Raw genomic sequence first — 21,540 nt, 5'->3', positions numbered from 1 at the left:
GTGTTGCTGGGTTAAGTACCAGTCTTGCACTGGTTTTTTTTGAACATTTAATGTACCCAAAGATATTTCATGATATTTTGACAAACACTTCTCTTGTCCATTTGTAAATTAAAATGGCACTTAAACAAGAATATATTTGTACAAATGGAATGAAATACAGGACAGCAGTATTACTCTTTGTTAGTGAACACTAGTGGCTTGGGGGGTGATGTTTTAGTGGATTGATTTTTTTTTGGGGGGTTTGCCTATTTATTATTTTTTTTTAGTTTTCAAACATATTGATTGAAATCTTTGGGGTTTTTTTGTTGTTTTGTTTTTTTTTTTAATTTCTTTCCCTTTGTGGGATATGCAGGAGGGGCTGAGTGCAGTGAATAGGGACAGGGACTCTGAGCTTCTGTGCCAGTGGGAATTGGAGCTTCTGCATATCGAATTCTTGGCAGATAAAAAATTAGACCAGTTGAATGCCCAGTTCTTGCTTTCTTCTTGTCTCAGTTGTCCCACAGTAAAACAAAGCCTGTGGTTTTGGGGGATTTATCTTTAACTTCTGCCTATCTTTGTCTGTATAGATAGTAATTTTGTATGCCCTGTCTTTTACTGTATATATGCATGTGTTGAGTAATTTAAGCAGCAATTATGTATTAAGGGGAATTTCACTTCCATCTTAATTTCTATATATTTTGTATATATTTTATATATATATTTAATTTTTTTAAATTTAATTTAAAATTATTGACATTAACAAAATTATGATCTGTAAGTGTGTTAAATACTTTTATAAAGTTGTTTGGATTTGATTTGTCTACTTTAAAAAAGGCATTTTTTTATGTAGAAGGAGGAATCTTAAAACAGATGATTAGTACTTTGTAACAAAATAGCATAGAAGGAGTTGAGTATTTTTTTCTGAAGCTAAAAAGATTATTCAGATAATATTTATCTGTTCAGTAGAATATGTCATACTGTCTAGTAAAAATTTTGTCATGCTGTTTTGTTAAACTTCATTAAGTGTGCTGGCTCTTTAAATATGAAGTCTGATACCCCATGAACTCCTTATTCATTGTATTTGTGCCTCTCTGAGACAAATTTAGAAGGAGGGATTTATCGTCGTTTTACTATTTGAGAGATCCAAGAGCTACTATGTGGCATTTGGTCTCTCCAAAAGCTGGTTTCTGCTTCTAAAAGGATGTGAAGTATATGAAAAGTTGGTGTTTTCTTAAAGAAACGAACAAAAAACCTTGACATGATAGAACATAAGAGCTTTTCCACTTCTGTAAAACCTGTTTGTTTCCCTATGGAACAAATTAATGCAGTAATTAAGTCCTATAATTACTGAAACACGGGTTCAGATTTTGTGAGGCTGCTTTACTTTAGAGATGTTTCAGCATCTCTTCAGTTTCAACACAATCGGTTGCGGTCACGTTGCCTTCAGACCTCCAGAATAAAACTGACCAGTCGGTGACCCGTGCAAAAGTACTTAGTTTCTAAAATATGTCAGACCCGGAGAACCTCTAAATTGCGGTAGCATTCTGCTAGTTCCCCCAAGCGTCCTCAAATAACCTCTTTTCAGAAGTGGTTTCATCTAACCTGGGTTTGAATCCAGGTTTCCTGTTAGGCTTCACAGCAGTCTGTGATAGCCAGTGGGGAGTTCCACAGTGTCAATATGCACTGCAGGGTCAAAAGTTCATCCTTTGTTGTATGCCTGCAGCTTGGTTATTTTATCTAATGATGGCGATTTTTGTTCTATGAGAAATAGTAACTGTTACCTATATGCATGGCCTCTCCTGGAGTTCATGTGGTTTGGATTTTATTTTTAAAGACCTTTCTTTTCTCTCTTCTTCCTTGCAGGTTTTGTTCCCCAGCTACTCCGAAAAATTCTCGTCTAGTTAGTTTCTGCTTTTAAACAATCAAATCTGTCCCTCTGATTGTCCTTTGTCAACCTTCTTTGTGTTTTCCTTATGGTAGCTGTGCCCTTCCTGAGATGCATTGCAAGAAACTTCATGAAATATTGAAGGCGTGAGTGAACGCATGAAATAATGATATTTTCTGCTTCGTGCTTTTTTTTCCATACTAAACCTTAGTAATTTTGACTGTTGCTGATCATTGAGTTGACATTGTAAGAGAATGGTCTAAAGTGATTCCAAGATCTTTCCAGAATATTAAAGCTAATGTAAATCCCATCAGTATGTGAATGTAGTTATTTTTTTTTTCCTGTGTGCATTACTGTGTGCTTCCTAAACTTAATTTTCCCCTACTTACCTCCCTGACATTTAAGGTTGTGACATCCTTCTGCTTTTCAAGAAAGGAAAAAATAAAAGCTGATTATAAACATCTATATCAGCAGCAAAATATGTTACTCAGTGTTAACATCCTTTTTCCAATTTGATCTCCAGATTTTTTGATGGCTCTGATAAATAGTAAGGCTCCTTTGAGATCCAGAAAGAAATTACTTGGCAGGAAAGAGAAATGTCAAAAGTGATAATACAGAAAATCTACTAGAGTTTGATTCTGTTATAAGAAGCTGCAGCTGAGTGAAGTACTTGTTGCTGCCTTCTTGTTTAATTTTTCTTGCAGTAATCTTTTAGGCATACACTTGAGAGTTATCAGAGCTTCAACTTGCAAGTCTTAAGAAGCCAAAATTCTCTCAAGCCCTTCTACTTTGTTTATCTGTGGGGGGATGGTGAAAAAGAGAATCTGACTATTATTCACACTCAGAAAAGTGTTCTATTTTTTTCATTCAGTAGTACAAACCCATGAATTTTAAAATAAGTTTGTTAGGTATAGTTTGGGAAGCTGTGTATACCAGCTAGTAAGGTTAGCAGCTGCATCATCTCTTAGCCACTGGAGAATTCAGTTCAAGAAGACTTGTTAAGCTGAAAACTTTACTAAATTTTATTGCTAAGGCAGAACTTTTGAGGATCATTGCTGGATTTTTTCTTTGAAGGAAGATTTCATTTTTTGTGTTCGAAAGAGGAGGAAGAAAGAAGGAGGGTGAGGGGGTGTGGGGAGCTGCAACCTGAGAACCTGAGTGTCATTACTGAGAAACCGGCACTGTAAGTCCTAGTTTTTGTTGGACTTGGTGCTTTTTCTTAGTAACTGTGTATGGTGTATGTATCTCGGTGGCCTCCAAGCCAGTAGGAAAAGAATGCTCAATAAGGCTATTTATGTCAAACTTTGTGTTAGTTCTCTCATCCATATTATTTATGATTACTGCTTCCCACGCTAGTTTAGAGCACAGTCTTTACCCAGTTTATCATTAATATCCCACAGTGATCTTTTTTATTTTCTCTTCCAGCCATTATGAAAATTGACAGCAGAACACACAAGATTAATTTATATATTTAGCTTGAGGGTATGATAGCGAAGTTAAAGCTTATTAGCTCTTTGCTACTAAGTAATGAGCATGACCAGCTTGCACTGAGGTAGCTCCAATCATATCAGTGTTCTAGGTTTTTTTCTGTCCAAAGTGAATCCTAGGAGTATTGTTTTGTATTGAAAGATGCTTGTAAAAGGATTTAGCAAGCCTGTCTTTGTGAATAATTGGCTTGATAAAAGGCGTTATAATCCACTGTATATTTAGAGAGCCAGAGAATCACAGTCCTTATTAGGTGAGCTATTGCAACAGTCAGAAGGAGTCACTATGGACTGTCTTGACAATGTGTAGATTGGGGCATCCTTAATTCAGAAACAATTAACAAAACAGAATTGACTCCTTTGGTGAAACCATGTATTGCCCTGCATGTTAGAACCAAAGATATCTGTAAAAACATCTACTTATTGGATCTTGTAATTTTAAATAAAATAATTAAAAATAAATACATTAAAAGAACCTCACCTATCTATTGCTGTGTTTTTCTTCTCCCACAGCTGATATTTTAATGTGCTTTGTTTGCTAATTTCAAGGAAGCTAACATGAATGTTTTGGGAAGAAGGTGTTTTACTTGGCTGCTCATGCCGTCTCTTGAGTAATTCAAAGATCATAGGCTGTTCATTGATTCATATTTACTTACATGTTCAACTGGAGATGAAACAGCATTACAGTCAATACACATTGAGCTCTGAAAAGGCCATGCATTGAAGTTAAGCGTTTTACATGCTCATGAAAAGAAAAAATATTGTACTCAGAAGGCATTGTGTCCAAAATCCAAACTACTATGTTTGTGCTCTGATTGTTTGGTTCATATTTCTCATTGTGAACATCAAATGTTGCCTAGCTGATTTTTTTTTTTTTTTCCCTTACAGTTCTTTCTGAACTTCCTTGAATTCCCTTACAGAGAATTCTGGTTCTGTTTTTAAAAGAATTGATGATTTCAGAATTGCATCCAGTTACAGAACTTGTTTAGTTTTAATCCTGCTAAGATTTCCCATATTTTTGTGAAAAGTTATAACTTCATGGAAATGTTCCCACTTGTGTTAAATGGAGGATAGAGAAGCCAATATGTTAAGTGCTGTTGGACTTTTGAAATGAAATCTACAACTTCTTTAAGCTGCTTTTCATTGAGAAAAAGGAAAGGAAGATGAGCTGGAATGGCAATTCATCCAGCCAACAAACTGAGCTATGCAGAGCTTGTGTTCCAAGTGCAACTTCTTATGTTACGCTGAAGGGAGAATGATGTTATGGTGATGTTAGGGGCACTCTGCAGTCAGTCTTTGGTTAAAAATACAGGCCTAGGGTTAAACACCAAATTTTGTTTTATGAATACCTTAATAACAAGTAACTGGTTCAGGCTCAGAGCATTTCTGGTTTTTTCTTCATCCTCCCAGTGAATTATTGACGATTTACTGACTGTGTGTGGAAACAAGATGGATGTTTTCCAAGAGCATAGTTATCAGCTATTCCAGTGTGGGTTTGTATTTTTCAAGAAGGAGTTTTTCCCATTTCTCTTGGAGGAGACCTGTCCAGGTTTCCCTTAGAACTTGTGTACAAGCAAAGCAGCTCTCTATTTTCTGTCTCTTCAATATTCCTCTGAATATTGATTCTTGAGACTGAGCTATGATGAGGTTAGATTGAAATCTTAGTGTGAATTAATCGTAGTTAGTGGAAATTAACATGATTTTGCAAAAGAAAAATAAAATTTTGCAGCACCTCTAAACTAATGGAAACATGTTATATGCAAAACCCCTATAATAAAATTATTCATATGTAAACTGTTCTGATTAAGAAACATCAGAGTTTAATTGTGCAAACATTAATTGTTTTGTCCTGGTTTTGTTTCAGTCTTCTTTTGTGTGTTTTTTGAAAGATGCTTGAACTATAGTTTAGCAAGTGAGTTTTAAGTAAGCCTGTTCGTGTGTGGAGTGTTCCTCATTTTCTGGGAGACTGACTTGAAACAGATACAGAGCACTAACTAGTGCAGCTGGAGTAACTGGGCATTCTGCAGGGGCTGCTTTAAATGGATTAAAACAAGGTTGTGTTGCTTTTTTTTTTTGTTTTATTTTTAATGAAATTAGGGGTTTCTTCTTTCCTTTTAATCTACAACTTTATTTTTTTTTTTAAATTATGCCCTGTTGGAAGAAAAACTTGCTGCTTTTGTAGGGACAGGGAAGTGTGAGGAGCTGCATTCTTTCCAGCTCTGGTTAGCATCTCCTGGTTTGAAGGAATGGCATCTGGAATAATGGGCATGAAGCAGGGAACCACAAGGGTCTGCCTAATCACCAGTTTGGTGTGTGGCCTTAGGCAGTCTTGCTTTCAGCTTCTCTGTCTGTCAGATAGGGTAATGATGCTGCATATGACATAGAAATACCCTTCTTTTACTGCCTTCCTGGACTTGGCTTCCATGAAGGCTGAGATAATTCTGTGTGCATTACAGGACTTGGATGGTATGCAGTATGCAATAGTGGGAGGCAGAAAGGAGAAAGCAGTACTGAACTCTGAGGAAAAAACAAGTATTGAATAGTTGTCCACATAGTGACTGCCTTCATGCTAAGAAGTAAGTCAGGAAAAGATATGAAGGAAGAGTGTTAAGATAATATGTGTGTGCAAGCACAGAGTATGAAAGGAGTAAAGCTGTATAATCAGTCCTTATTGAAGCCCAAATGGTAGCCTAAATCAACTTTTGTCAGCTATTTATTGATTAATGCAGTTATTTTTGCTGTTAAAAGTTATACTTTGTGTACCTCATAGCAGAAATCACTAAACAAGGCCTTGCTAGAAGGATTACAACCTTGTAGCGTGACTAAAGGCATAGTGGTCTACTTCCTCTGGCTCTGGAGCAGTTAATGATATAGCTTCCATCTACCCATCATCACTCATCCCCTGGAGGATGTCTGCCATGGTTCAGCCAACAAGACAGAACATCTTCATGATCTTTAATTTTGCAGTGTTAAGTCAGTTCCTCCTCCTTTGTTGTTGTCTGTTCCCAAAATAGGTGACCCTAGGTAGGTGGCTGAAGAGTGCTTACTCTTGATGACGTATTGGCTCATCCATAAGAGTGATAACCTCCTGCTAGCAGATGGTGGTGATCAGCTAACGGTGTCTTGAGACATTCAAGTTATTGCAAAACATATGTGTCCAAATCTTCCTACAAAGAGCATAAGAACAACTGTGCTGGGTCAGACCTGAGGCTTATCTGGCGTTACATCCTGTTTCTAGATACAAGCGACTGCTCTGCTGTGAGTTGTTTTTCTCTCACATGCAGCACTGACTGCCCAGGGTAGGAATAAGAACAGGCAGAATGTAGTGATGCTTCCGCTGCCTCTGGCGGTTTGGGGCTTGAAGATTTCCTGAGCAAGGGGTTATGTCTTTAATAGCTCTCAGTGGATTTTTCTTCTGTGAACTTGTCTAGTCCTTTCTTGAACCCACATAAATTTTTAATATCCACAGCATCCGGTGGCAGGGAGCTTCATGATTTAATTACATGTTTTAAGAAAAAGCATTGCCTGTATTTGTGTTGAGCTTGCTTCTTGCTGTGTTAGATGGCTTTTTGTTTTCACTTCGGAAAAGATAGCCATAGTTTCTGTACTGCTTGTAATATTGTAGAACTCTTACGGCTCCCCAGTTGTCTTTTTTTCAGGCTGACGACTGTGAGCGTGTTCCTTTAAACAAGATGTTCTCACCAGTTTAGTTTAACTTTCTTACCTTTCTTACTATGCGTACCTCATTTTCCCGTATCTTTCTCAAGTGTTTTGGGATGATGTCAAGTAGTAAGACAAAATCAGTACATAATGTTTAAATGTAGGTCTCTCATGGACTCATAGAGTGGCATTAATGATATTTCTGTTCCTTTTCCCCAGTTTCAAATAATTACTAGTATTTTATTTGTTTCTTGACCAGGCCTGAGTTGAGTAATAAAACAAGCTAGTTATTATTTATCTGTTTTAATGACAAGGTCTTGTTCATGAGTGATAATAGTTAGTTCAGAACTCATTACACATGCTGTAATATAAACACTACTAGTACTAATGGATGGTAAGATTATTAATTAAAGGATATCACTCTGCCAGGAAGATAACAAGAGAATGTTGTCGTATGTTCGTAAATCTTTTTGTGACAGGAAAGTAGAACAAAATTCCAGAGAATTAAAAGTTGAAAAAAACACCAGTAGATAAAATATGTAGAAGCCTAGTTGGTCCTTCTTACAAGTTACTTGACTTAAGAAAAGCTAGGCAGACTTCAGCAAAACATCATTAAAGTTCCTTATTTTTGTCTGAGAAGTTAATTAGGTAAAAGAGTCCAGAGAAATGAACTTGAGGGATATTTCTCTCTTTCATGTAAAGTACAAACAGCCAGTTCTTTGAAATAGTTTTATATATAGAAACTTCATATGATTACTGCTTTTTACAGGGTTTATTTCTTTCCCTGTCTCGCTGAATGTAGTAAAACTGGAAAGTATGTAAGATACAAAAACTTTCATGACCATTAAGGAAATGATCACATGCAAATTGGAGTTATCTCCGAACTCCTTGGGAACACTTGAACACTTGATTCCCAAGCTGTACAAACAGGAGCTCACCTGGTGAAACAGATTGGTAGTTGTGCATTTCGTTATTTAATGAAGAGTATTTTGTGGCTGTTTTTCCCACTCATTATTAAAATGTAGGTAATTTGGTAACAGATTTTTGAGTTTAGAATACTGCAAGTGATTTAATTTAAACCCTCAGAAATGTATCTTTAAGACTTCTAAGTGCTTTCATGGCTCTTATCTTTGCATTTTCTGAATTCCTTTCATATTTTAAAGGTAGGAGAGGGTTTAACTAGCATATTAGGCTAGTTTGCTATATGAAACTGATGTGTATGGTATCCATTCTCCCTAAGCAGTGAGAAGTAGCTATATAGTGAACCATCTCTGTGGTGGACTGAGTGCAAGAAACTCCTTTAAGCCAAATTTGGTAAAGACACTTAGTGCCATTTAACTTCACTGGAAAAAATCCTGCTTGGTTTGAGATCTCAGTTCTTTCCTCCATGTCTGGAAGTGTATATCTAATTGTCTAAACAAATGTTACATACATCTGTTTGTGTGTGTCTGTATTAGGAAAAAAACCCAACCCACACAACCCTGTTAATGTGCAATAGTGAAGTTCATGTGAGTGTGATATTAGTTGTCTGATCAAAGGAATCTAATCAAGTGTTGTATTCCTAAGCTCTAAAAGCCTGAAAGAATTTCATATAGAAAGTGTTTCATTTCCTTTAAAGCAAAGTGGTAGTATTTTTTTTTTAATGAGCTAAATATACACATTTTAATTCTTTTCCTCTCTCCTCCTCCTTCTGTTCTTACAAAACATTTTACTTTGTTGCCCAAGTGCAGAAAACTGCCAGGAAGAAGGGTGAGCAAAGCTTCTGTTTCCCATGACCCTCAACTCTAATGTTGTTCCAAGAGCTCACTACTTACAAATGCCTTGATAACTGCTTTCATTCCTTTCATCCCTCCCCCGCCATCCAACACAGGCCAATATGACCAGTCCTCTTTTGTGCAGCCCTCTTTGCGGAACAGGGGAATCTACTTAATGTAAAAATCGTGGCACATAAAAGCATTTGAAGATATATTGCAGGAATCTTTACAGCTAAAGATCTGCATGATAGTTGCTGTAGTGATTTCTTCTTGGTTTTCCTGGAAGCAGTTTCTTAGTAGCTCCCTGTTCATGCCAGAACCAACTCTATTTTTTAATTTTTTTCCCCTGGATATGTATTTGGATAGGGGTGCTAGTGGGAAATTGCATCTCATTATACACGTACACGTAGGCAGCGCAGAACTGGCAGAACTGATCTTGCCCAAATAGTCAGAACTGTGTCTCCTTACAAATGCGTTGCAACTTAGGCATTAGTTATATTGTGAAATAATATTATCATATATTGCTTTTTGTTTCACTGTCTGTAAATAGGAATATGCACCTTTAAAATTTCCCTGAATGTATTGTAAGGTTAAGAAGAAATAGAGAAAACTGTATTTTAAACTGCTACTAAAAGACCCACTGATGCACCAATACCTTACATTACACTAGAAATCTGGGAATTCCCGTGTTTTTTCTGACAACTCCTTGGCTGCCAGACAGGAAGTCACTCTGCTTTTTCAACCTCTGGCAACATCTGCTCTTAGTTTCTCTGTCCTTTTTTTGTGGTGCTTCTCTGCCTGCTCACTGCTCGCCATCTCTGGGATATGCAAGGAGGAGCAAGGAATGATGCAGCAAGCCTGATAAAGCATGTTTCAATGAAAGAAACTGGGAGGGAGAAGACTGGGCTGGACCCAGCTCTCTGGAAAAGGCTGACACTGTTCTGGGAAATAAACATCCATGGGGAGGGGGAAGAATGTGGAAGATCATGAAAAAGCATTTAAAATCCCCAGAAGGAGCAAGAGAAAGTATGTTGAGGGTCAAAGCAAATTTGCAGGGAAGAAAGTTAAGGAACCTAGGGTGGTTAACAGAGTGGTAGAACACTATGCAGAAGTTAAAGTAAAATGATATAGAAGAAGATACAAAAAACTGACAAGAACAACAAAACTGTTAACATTCTTTTTCCAGTTCTTTAGGATTTCTATATAATCGTACACTAAGGCTGCTTCAATAAGTGTTTGTCATTCAAATGATTGTTGAAACAAACCTGAAATTAATTGTATTTGAAAAAGGGAGGAATGTCATCATCTATGCAGTGTTTGATGTTCACCAAACAGTTCCACGTGGCTGTGTGTCCTTGAATTGGACACCTTGGTGTGCTGTCTACATTAGTAGTACAGACATCTGAAAGAGGTTATACACATCCATCTGAGATTTTAGAGCAGCCTTAAGTTACACCAACTTGAGATGTTGCACAAGGCTCTCACCAGTATTAATGTTAATACCCTTTTGTTGTGTGAGAATCAGTGTATGATGAAGACTACAGAACAAAAGGATCATCATGTGGCTCAGGTGTAACATCTTGCCACCATGACCCAAACTCTTCTGGTGTGTACAGTAACTTGGAGACCAGCAAACTGCATCTCTTTGGAAAGTGTAGCAAAATGTACTGAAAGGTATAGGAAAAGAATGGTATACAGCCATCAACTGAAGTAAGCAACCTGAATGTCAAATCTATAAATAAGTAGGAGGGAGTGATTATTTACTGTGTGTTATATCAGATATAATCTTAGCTTCTTCTCAGGTATATATCATGTGCTTTATGGAGTGGTTAAAAAGTTAGATTAAAGAGTTGTATCTTCCTGATACAGAACTATGGAATAGTTTTATAAAGGGACACAGGGAAAATACTGGAAGAGTACAGATGAGTGAGTACTGATTTTCAATTATTTGAGAATGGAAAAAAACGGAAATGTGCTTGTTCTTAAAGATTTATTCTTCTCTAACAGGGAAAAAATATTGGAATATTCCAGTATTGGAAATACTGGAATCCTAACTGTGGATGTTTGCCAAAAAGCTTTACTGAATGAAAAGAAGCATATCTGCAAAATTGGCATTCTATAGAGATGTTGTGGTTGAATGTAACTTAGAAAAATGTAATGTGTTAAAAATAGTACTAAGTTATACCCTACAGCCAATCTTTATAATTTCAAAACTAAAATGAAACCAAATGCTTTCTGAAACTTTTTGCCATATTTGTGGAAAATATTCAAAAACCTGCAATTGGTAACAAAGGAAAATTTTCTGTTCTGCTTTTAACCTTGTGATCAGTCACTTATAAGGTTTTATTGTTGCGTTAATTCTGTGAATATGATTTGACAATTGGAAGGTTTAAACCCTAGTAATTCCATGCATAGTCTGTTTTCTTATCAAATGCAGCAGTATTGTTGAACAGTCTTAGAAGCTAAAATATTGAGAAAGAAAGGATTTTTTAGGAATGGTGTAATGAGAAAATGCAAGAATGTGGGAGTATCAAAACAAAATAAAATGACACCACTTAATATGGCAAAGAGCTATGAAGTTATATATGTACCCTAATTTTAGAGAAGCAGATGTGCAGTACATACTGTGCGGTGTCCTCCACATTGACGGTTATAGGGCATACATTTTTAGTTGTATTTTTGTTCTTTCATGTGTTTGTAACTAGGCAAAATCAAAATGACTTGGTCATTTTATGGACTTTACAGTTTTTGCATATTAAACTAAAATTAACTGCTTTCTGTTCTTCTAATTATGTGAATAAAGTTAGATTTACACATTGATAGATGAAGTGAGTTTGGGGTAAGGACAGAAATAGTGAAAAGAGGGATGGGATATTACCAGAATTGTCTTTTGACTGCATAACATTATTTGGTTCAACAGTTATGTTTCTGGGAAGTTTTGGTATGATTTTTTCAAGCAAGCATGCAAATTTGGCCTAAAAAATTCCCCTCTCATTAAATATCACTGCTCTGTGCTTGGGGTGTCTTCTTCAAGAATGTATTGGTTTTAGTGCTTGTCCATAGAGAAAAACTGAGAATCTACAAAATACTGCATAAGTTTCTCATGTATAAAAATGTTGGTATTAATAGCTATGAAGTTTGTAGAAGATACAGAGTTTTCAATAGCTCTTGCATCATAGTGTTAAGAAAGTGGGGATTTTGTTGTATTTGATCAAGGGGATTTCTCAGTGCTTACTAGAATGAGAAAATAAATTGCGCACTTTTCTCATGGAAATATTCCTGAGTAAGAAAATGACACTGAAAAATTTCAGACTGCTGTAGTGCCTTATTTAACCCCAGAGGAATGCAGCAACCATGGGCTATATGTTGACATACTCTGCTGATGTCCTTTCCTTGGAGATCATGAGAAAGAAATGAGCTTTCTGAAAGTAAGAGCAAAACATTGAGCCTAAGGTGGAAAAGTAATGTGGGATTGTTGGGGTAGGGGGTTGTTTATTTTAGTTGCTTATTATTGTTCCATGAATAGCAAGTTGGCAAAGAATACACACCAATGAAGCTAGCAAATAAAAAGGATAAAGAGTTCATTGATAGCAACAATGAAAGACTGTGTCAATACAGAGCAATGGCCCTTGTGTTGCAAAATCTTTGGCACTGGACACTGGATTCTGTATTTCTTTATGGTCTTTTCTTGTGGCTTCTTTGGAAGCCATTATGGCAAGTGGCCAGCATTAGCTTCATCTGCCCCTGCAGATAGCCTTTGTGCCAGCTTGCCCTGTGTTTTGCAAAATTAAGTTATTCTGCAGAAATTTGGAAAAAATGTGATCACTCCTAAAAAGATCTTTTTTTCTTCCTCTTTTTGTCTTCTTTTTTAAATATGACAATCAGAAGTTAATTTGATCCAGAAAATAATGCAGCTGAGAAATAAAGAATAACAAGTGTGTGTGTGTGTATGTAAATAATTTCATCAAATAGACTTCTAAAAATACAAGTGCCATGGACAGTATTCCATGCAATGGTGGTATAGGCTATGAACGATGTGTGGTAGGGAAGACTAGTATTGAAAGCCACTTGAAACTGAAGATGGCAGAAGCTATATCAGCTGACTATGCAGATTTTTGTGTGTGTTTAAAATGCATGTTAACATACATTTTTACATTGCTTTCTAACTATAGGTGATGAGGGCATGTGTCGTGGTGGTGTTTTATTAAGCTGGGGTTACCTGTTCTGGCAGCAAAATTCAGAGTTGTTTTCATGTCCAGCTGAGGGGATTAATTGCAGTACTGAGGTATGTGCCAGCACCCCCATGCTAAGCATTGCTGCTGTGGGCTAATCTGTAAGTCCTTTACAGGTCCACTTGTTTGTGCTGACCTGCCATCATACACATTGTGAAAGTGGAAGATTTTCTGTATATGATAGTTACCTACAGCCAATGACTTACACGTATTTTTCACTTTAAAGCAGTAGTGAGTGACAGAGTGGAAAAAGGCAAAAATTGTGAAGAAAATGTGTTTTGGTGCTGTTTACTTAATTAAGACCAACAACTATGAAGCTGGGATTTTCAATGAGAAAGCCTTTAAGGTGGGAAGAAATTTGAAATATAGTAGTGATATATGCAATCTTGTATGCTCACTGCTTTTAACTGCTTAATCGTTCATTCTGCCTAAATATAATTGTACTGCCAGCTGCTGTGTTTACAGTCTATGATGTGGAAAAAGATGTCCCACTGTGACATGTTCTAGTTACAATCAAATTGACTGTAGCAAACACAGAAGCTGTTGAAGTTCAGTGCTTCTCAGTGGGGTGTTCTTGTTCCTCCAGCTTATTCCTGGCTGTTGATAAAGCTTGCCTCTGTGAAGCTCGTTCTTTTATAAAATAACAAAACCAAGGCAGCTCCTGGTTTATCTTCACGGTAAAGAAGCATGTCATGAAGTATTTAAGGAGACGTGTCTGTCACAAGTATTTTTCTGTTAACTAGTGTTTTACAGATCTATATTTGTAATTCTGAAAGCCCTTTATTCACATGTATGAATTTTTAATGTTTCCTTGCTTCCTTCAAAATAATATCTCGGTTAAACATCTACTTTTTCAACTGTTTAGATAACTTAGCCAGAAAAATTATTTATAGGATGAGAGTTGCTTATGAAATAAATCAAGAAAATAAATTTATTTGTAAAGCAATTAAAACAAAACCAAAAAACACAACAGTGACTCATTTTCAGGTACTGAGGAATAAATGTCAATTAACTAGATTAACTAGGTTCTCCGCATTTTAGCCATCTTATCAAGTACTCTGGCAATATTGTTCAGTTTCTGCTGTGTTTCATTCACATATGGCTCTTTAATGCTTGGGGTTTGTGAGTAGCTTGGATTTTAATAAACCTGTATGTCAGTGCATGACCAAATGAGATAGCTCATCAAGCATGGCACCACAATGCATATAGTCAAACTGTCTAAAGGTTTGAAATACTGAAGTTGACGGTACGTGGTCTCCTTTCCAGTCTTCAACTGTCCTGAAATTCAAATGACTGAAGAATTGCCTCTAATATCCTGCCAGCTCAGCCATTGCCCCCTTGCTTCTCCTGTCTTTGAAGCCATACGGTAATAACTAGCTTTGTGTCAGATCACCAGATACGTTACTGTTACTATTTTAGTCAGAGTGCCTGTTGTTTGAAGTCCCATTTACTGCATTCCAGCTGGCACTCAGGAGTTCATTTAGGCATGTTTAATCTTCTCACTAGGTTTCAACTGCTGTTTTTCTTTATTAACTCAGTGAATGATACCAGACTTTTCCAGGATGATTGACATCAGTCAAGAACAGTGTTGGTTATAGGAACTCTTATTTGCTAATGAAGTCACCTTAGTAAGTAAGCAACTGGAAAGACTTTGGCTTTGATGTATTTGCTGAGAACGTTTTCTTGCAGACTGTTACTAGGGTAGGGATATTGGTCCTTTGCAAGTGCGTGAAGCTGTTGGACCTTGTTTGACTTCTGTCAAAAGCTTGGGCTTGCTTCTTTTCTTCCAGCCATCAGACTGGCAAAACCAACTAACTTTCCCACCCCAACCAAAAAAATTCTTTGTGCTTACCAACTTGTAGAAATCTAGTTAAGTTTCCTTATCTGTAGAACTGTATCCTTGTTGTGGTGGTTTGTGCCAAAACTAATATACTCACTCTTCTTTCCTTCTGATAATATCATCCATAATTTCATCACTTTATTGCAATGTATTGTTCTCTCCTCCTCCTCAAGGCTGTATATAAGAATTTATCTTATAATCTGTTTAGCAAATCTGGGACAAGAAAGTTGAAGAACAATTGTAGTTGAGACTACATCATAGTTTCATTACGGATATGAAAAGAATTATAGAATGGTTTGAGTTGGGAGGGACCTTAAAGATCACCTAGTTCCACCCCCCTGCCACGGGCAGGGACACCTCCCACTAGACCAGGTTGCCCAAAGGCCCGTCCAGCCTGGCCTTGAGCACTGCCAGGGATGGGGCAGCCACAGCTGCTCTGGGCAGCCTGTGCCAGTGCCTCACCGCCCTCACAGGAAAGAATTCCTTCCTCATATCTAATGAAAATCTACCCTCTTTCAGTTTAAAGCCATTATCCCCTTGTCCTGTTGCTACAGGCCCAACCAAAAAAATCGATCCCCATCTGTCTTAAAAGCCCCCTTTAGGCACTGGCAGGCTGCTGTAAGGTCTCCCCAGAGCCTTTTCTTCTCCAGGCTGAACAGCCCCAACTCTCTCAGCCTGGCTTCATAGGAGAGGTGCTCCAGCCTCTGATCATCTTTGTGGCCCTCCTCTGGACTCACTCCAACAGGTCCATGTCCTTCTTTTGTTGGGGATCCCAGAGCTGAATGCAGCACTCCAGGTGGGGTCTCATGAGAGCAGAGTAGGGGGGACAATCACCTTTCTCAACCTGTTGGTCGTGCTTCTTTTGATGCAGCTTAGGATACAGTTGGCTTCCTGGGCTGCAAGTGCATATTGCCCAGTCACGTTGAGCTTTTTGTCCACCAACACCACCATGCCTTTCTCCTCAGGGCTGCTCTCAATCCGTTCTCCACCCAGCCTGTATTTGTGCCTGGGATTGCTCTGACCCATGTGCAGGACCTTGCACTTGGCCTTGTGGAACTTCATGAGGTTCACACAGGCCCATGTCTCAAGCCTGTCGAGGTCCCTCTGGGTGGCATTCCTTCCTTCCAGCACGCTGACTACACCACACAGTTGGTGTCGGTGTCATCGGCAAACTTGCTGAGGGTGCCCTCAGTCCTGCCATCCTATATCCAGCATGTAAGGCCCTATCTGAAGCCTAAGTATTGTAATATACTACAGTTCAAATTAAATCCCTTTTGGCAGTTTGAAACAAAGTGAATATTAAATAAACCTGACTTCTGGGATAATGCAGAGTTTTTCTCCATATTTTTGTTGGGTAAATATATGTTAAGCAGATAGATAAAAATTATAAAACTTCAGGAAGAAGTACAATAGAGTAACATGTTTTCTGATTCCTCTGTGTCTTTCCTGAATGGATGATGGCTTTTATTATCCTTTCATTAACATTATGATACTGATGGTTGGTGTTATATGTATCCAAATTTAATACTGGTCTTCTATTACTGTCTTATGGTTAAGCAGCAATTATCCTTTCATTGTTTCTGGTCACAATGTAGTATGCTTCTTTTAGTACTTCCTCTGTCAGAGCTTCAAATAAACTATATTGCTGGCCACTTGACTTGCTTCAACCTTTACTAAAACAGGCCACTCTGTCTTCTAATTACATCTACACTGTAAGTAGCCTGTAGATGGCTGCTCTTGACTATATGCCTTACTGTAAAACTTAACTGAATCCTCCTTTGGTTTTGGGGAAAACTGGGAACAGAAGGTAAGGTGCAGGTTGAGTATTGTCAGAAAATAAATGTTAACATGATTGTCAGTTAGAAATTCACCCCTCTGTCAGCTGAGGGATAACAGGGTCTGTTTTCAGTCTTTCACTGGCACCCAGAGAGATTGCTCTTTGAATGTGTGCAGAAGAGCAGGGGCAACAACACTTACGGTATCATTGAGACTTTTGGGCAGCCTTCCTTCCCTGGGTGATAGAGTTGTACTGTCAATAAAAGCTAAGGTTTTTATAGTAACTTAGAAGATCAGTTGACTCAGCTTGAAAGAGAATTTTTTTCCTGGGTGAAGTGAAATATCCTGCTTCATGTGGACTCCATGAGAAGAGGGACATGACTATCAAATGTACATTTTAGAAGCTGAGTAAGAGTGATTCTTGCAATGCTCTATAGCTTGCAGATGGTAAAACGGTGATTGGTTTGGTGTGGTGATTTAATTTCCTACATGTGGAAGGAGCAGGATGTATTGGGGGCTCTCAGTGGCATTAAGACTCTGGGGTATAAAGCGGTAAATGATATCTTGTAAAGCTAGACAAGGTCTCTGCTCCATCTTCTGCTCTTTTTTTTTCTTTTCTTTTTTTTCTTTTTGTCCAGACAAGACAGGGTGCTAGTGGTATCATTTGCATTTTCTTGATTGAAGAGGCAGTTGCTGTTAAATCTGATTTAATTCAGTTTTGAATCTTTTTATGTCTTAAAGGAGGCCTGCTTACAGCAAGACTGGTCCTTTCTGTGACTAGTTAAATTTTGTAATCAAGTAAGGTGATGATGCTCTTAAGAAAGAAATTGATAAATGTGAAATTGCACTGCTTGGTCCAGTGTTGGTGGTTCAACTGCAAAGTTGAGCTTGGAGTTCTTACAGTGTAGCTCCTATTACAGCCTGTACAAAGCTGTCCAAGTAAGCTAGAATTTTCTGTAGAATAATATTTTTTTATATTTTCAGTTAAAATTAACTTTGTATAGAACCTGCAAATTAGTGTCACAGGAAGCATCTGACCTTGGAAACTCATTTTATGCCTTGCTACACTAAACAGCTTTAACCTTTAATATGGTATCTTCTGGTACTTTCAAGTTATTAGAATAGGTCTCATATAGAGGCAAAAATTTCCAAATGGAATCATTCTGGATGATTTTATCAAGTTATCTGATGAGCACTCTCATTCTTACTACATTCTTCATACCCACTATTTCAGAGTTAGGTTGAACATGCCTCCTTCAGGTTCAAAACATATAAGCATTAACGCTGTCTGATTTGCTGACACAATGAAAGAGAGGTCAGCATCTGTGTGTGACTAATCCAGGATATAAAATGGAGACTCCACCTTCGATATTTTTATCATTGGTTTTCCTTTCCCTTGACATTTGTTCCGCTGAGACCCTGCATGTGTAGAAGAGTGATAGGGAAGAGTCCATGCTCCTTTGTTTCCTTTCACATTCACAGAGATGCTGGTCATCAAGGGCAGCTATTAGATTGTCCAGAGGAAATATGCATTCCTATTAGTGATAATTAATTTTTACATTTCAGTGTACTTGCAATATAGAATCTTTTTCATTCAATCACCTTAAGGCCATATTATTTCTTTTGGCATCAATTAGCATGCAGCAATTTTATAGAAGGGTTTAGAACTCAATGTCGTAACTTGTAAGAGGCAACAATAAAACTGTTTCTTCCCTTTGAACTCGTAGCATCCTGCTGTGAACAAATCCATGTTTAAGTCTTTCTAACAGCTGTAGAACAATCAGTCACTTAGATATCAAAGATGTTGTATTTGCATAACCAGAGTGCCTCAGCTTATAAAGATCTATTTTGTTTTATCTATACAAACAGTAGGAAATACTTTGTGTTTAGCATCTGATTTGTTAATAGATTTAATAATATAATCTTTACATACAGCATAGTAGGATATGTTCAATAAGGATGCAATAATTCTGGGGAGCATTCTTTCCTGTTTTCCATGCTTTTTATCAAAAAGACACAGAATCGTTTACCCAATTTCTTATACCCTAGTTATTTATCAGATCAGTTCTGTCAGGTATAGAATTCCTTACTCATACAAGAAAAAAGTTGTTCATGTCTGCATTGTCTAAAGACTGCTAGTTGGCTTGTTTGACTGCTGTACTCTATAGCTGGGTGTGGAAATATGAAAGCAACAGGCACTAAGTAAATACAAGGATAGGGCAAAATCTTGGCAGGGATTCTGTTGCTTGATAGTGGTTACCTTTAGTTAAAAAAGAATCTCCCCAAATCAGTCATCTTGCTGTGTGGATTCTTACTTGGAAGTGTTTGTAAGGTTTTCAAACCTTATTTCATTTGGGATAGTGGAATGGTTATTACTGTTGGAATTGTTCAAATTTAACTGACACTTTGTTTTGTTTTGTTTGTGTCTGGCTTGATTTAGGACATCAGGCCAATTTGTGTATTTAAATGCTAGTCAGTATTCCTGCCAGGAAAAAGGTTAGCCTTCTGATTTTGTGTCCAGCATTGAGTAAATGAGCATTTATGTCTTTACAGTAACAGAGGCTTAAGGACATCACAGAATCAAAAAATGGCTGGGATAGGAAGGGACCTCTGGAGGTCATCGGGTCCAACCCCCCTGCTCAAGCAGGGCCACCTAGGGCCAGTTACACAGCTCCATGTCCAGATGGCTTTTGAACATTCCCAAGGATGGAGACAGACAGAAACGTGATGCTTTTGAGATAGAATTTATGACTTTGTTTATGTTCATAACTTATCCTTACTATTGACTTTTGATTACATTTAGAAAATCTAATTGCTAATTTTCCTGGCTTCAAAACAGATACCTTTTTCTTTTACATTATGTAATGCAATTACATTACATTTCTTTTACATATGTCCTCTAGGACATAGAGATTTATTGCTGGTTTTCTGGGCTCATCTGGACTGGTAATGGTTTTAAGTCTCAACCGAGTTCATTCATTATCACATTCATCTCTTCATTTGTCATTAGTATACCTGAAAAAGAAAAGAACAGATTTACGTGGTTACATTGATATTCTGTATTTACATTTTTGTTTTTGTAGTTGTTGGAGTGTGTACAATGCTAATGAAATTTTATGCTATGAAGTTTGGATTGCTTTGACATTTCTTTGGTTTGAAGGTCCACTCTGTGTAGTTCAGTGAAAATGGTGCTCATAATCCATGGACGATGTAGTTGATTGGCAAGCGCTTGTTCCATTTTTTCCATTCCATTTCTTTTACAAAGCTTTTACATAACACTGTATAATGTTTTAGTGTATTAGAAAACTTAGAATGTAAATCTTTTGAAAGTGTTTATGAAAGAAACTGTCATGAATTCTACTTTAATCTGGAAACTAAACTTGCAGTATTTTAAACAGTGGTCTAATTACATATGGAATTTACCACTAGACATTCATTTATTATATTAATTTCTTATTTTTCAAGAAGTACATAAATTCTTCAGTTGTCGACATAATATCTTTATTAATGTTTGAAATCTGGCATCAGTTTATTTCATAGGCTTCTGGGATAACTCAGGTGCTTTGATTTTGAAGTGGTGATGAGGTTTTTTGAAGGAAGTCACTGTCCAAAAAAGATACTAGAAAGGAAACTTCGTAAACAGAAAAAATGTTTCATGCATTTCTGGAGCCAACTTGTTCCAATGAAGTTGTAATGGGGTAATTCTGATTTGTTTTTATTTTTTTTTTCCTTTCTTGAATTTTAGATTTATCCATGGCAGTGCAAAAATTTTCACAGTCTTTACAAGATTTCCAGTTTGAGTGTATTGGAGATGCTGAAACTGATGATGAAATTAATATTGGTAAGTACATTCTGTGTTGTGATTGCAGTTAAATTTTATATTGTTTCTTATATATTTAATATGACGGCACATACATAGTGGGGCATTCACAGTTGTTTTTTTTAATGGAGCATGTAACAAAAATAGAAACATTTCAGTAAATAGAAATCATGCAAGACTAAAAGTATAAGTGAAAAACCTATGTCTTCATGACATAGCTTGATTCATTGTAGAGGAAAGTATCCAGCAGTACTTTGTCAACTGAGTAAACTGTGAATCTTCCGAATTCTGCTTCTGTATTTAATTTTTAGCCATTTTTGCTGAGATATGAAAAGGTACATGAATTTCCTATGAAATAATATATGTCTCCAAAAAACACTTCAGTGCCTAGTAAGACACAGGAAGTATTTAAGGATCTAAACCCAAGAATATGTTCTTTACAACTTGTGCATTCCAAAGTATATAGTTGTCTGAACTTTTGCCGCTAAAATTTACTAGCTGCTTAATGTTCTCCCTCTGCACACATCCAAAACTTCTACATTCACAGAACTGAACAGCTCAGCTTGTCTTGAATGTAAGCTTCTTTAATATCATCAAAATAGTTTTCCCTCAGCAGACTCATCCTGGAAACATTACCAGGATTCAGAAATTCAGCCACTCTTACTACAAGGCATTGCTGTGGTTGCAGTGATGCTTTTGGGCAGTAGCGCAGCAACTGGAGTGCTGTAGCTCCCGTGGTGATAAACTTGGATTATAATCCATTTTTGGAATGGCTACATTCAGTGTCATGAGTCTTACATACCACATGGCCCCCATGTCTTTCCCAAACATCTCAGAGGAAGGAAAACGGTTGTTAAAGCGTAGTGGCTGCTAAAAATAAATAATTTGGCAGTACAAGAAGGAATGTAGGACTTATTAGTTTTTTGTTGTTGTTTTTTTGTTGTTTTTAATCTGTGTAATGCAGAGAGAAAACTCAGATTTAGGCTTTTCCAAGTGTCTCACTATATTTTCACGTCTCTTCTCCCTTAAATATTTCTCTTTTTCTGACTGAGTTACTAATCATTGAACTAAAGGACTGAGCTGCTTGCTTTCACTGACAAGGTTTGCCTC

General features: G+C 37.1%; 1 protein-coding gene across 1 annotated transcript in view; it reads left to right on the top strand.

Annotated features, from left to right (window-relative positions):
• The window catches only part of ARHGAP42 (Rho GTPase activating protein 42), a 162,143-nt gene that overhangs the window by 13,483 nt on the left and 127,120 nt on the right, over window positions 1-21,540 (top strand). The window contains exon 2 of the mRNA XM_005230550.4: window positions 20,356-20,451. Within this exon, the coding sequence (XP_005230607.1) occupies window positions 20,356-20,451 (96 nt within the window). The remainder of the gene's footprint in view (window positions 1-20,355; window positions 20,452-21,540) is intronic.

This window comes from Falco peregrinus, chromosome 4, assembly GCF_023634155.1.
Source record: "Falco peregrinus isolate bFalPer1 chromosome 4, bFalPer1.pri, whole genome shotgun sequence".
Lineage (NCBI taxonomy): Eukaryota > Metazoa > Chordata > Aves > Falconiformes > Falconidae > Falco > Falco peregrinus.
This window is presented reverse-complemented; position numbering and strand designations above follow the sequence as displayed.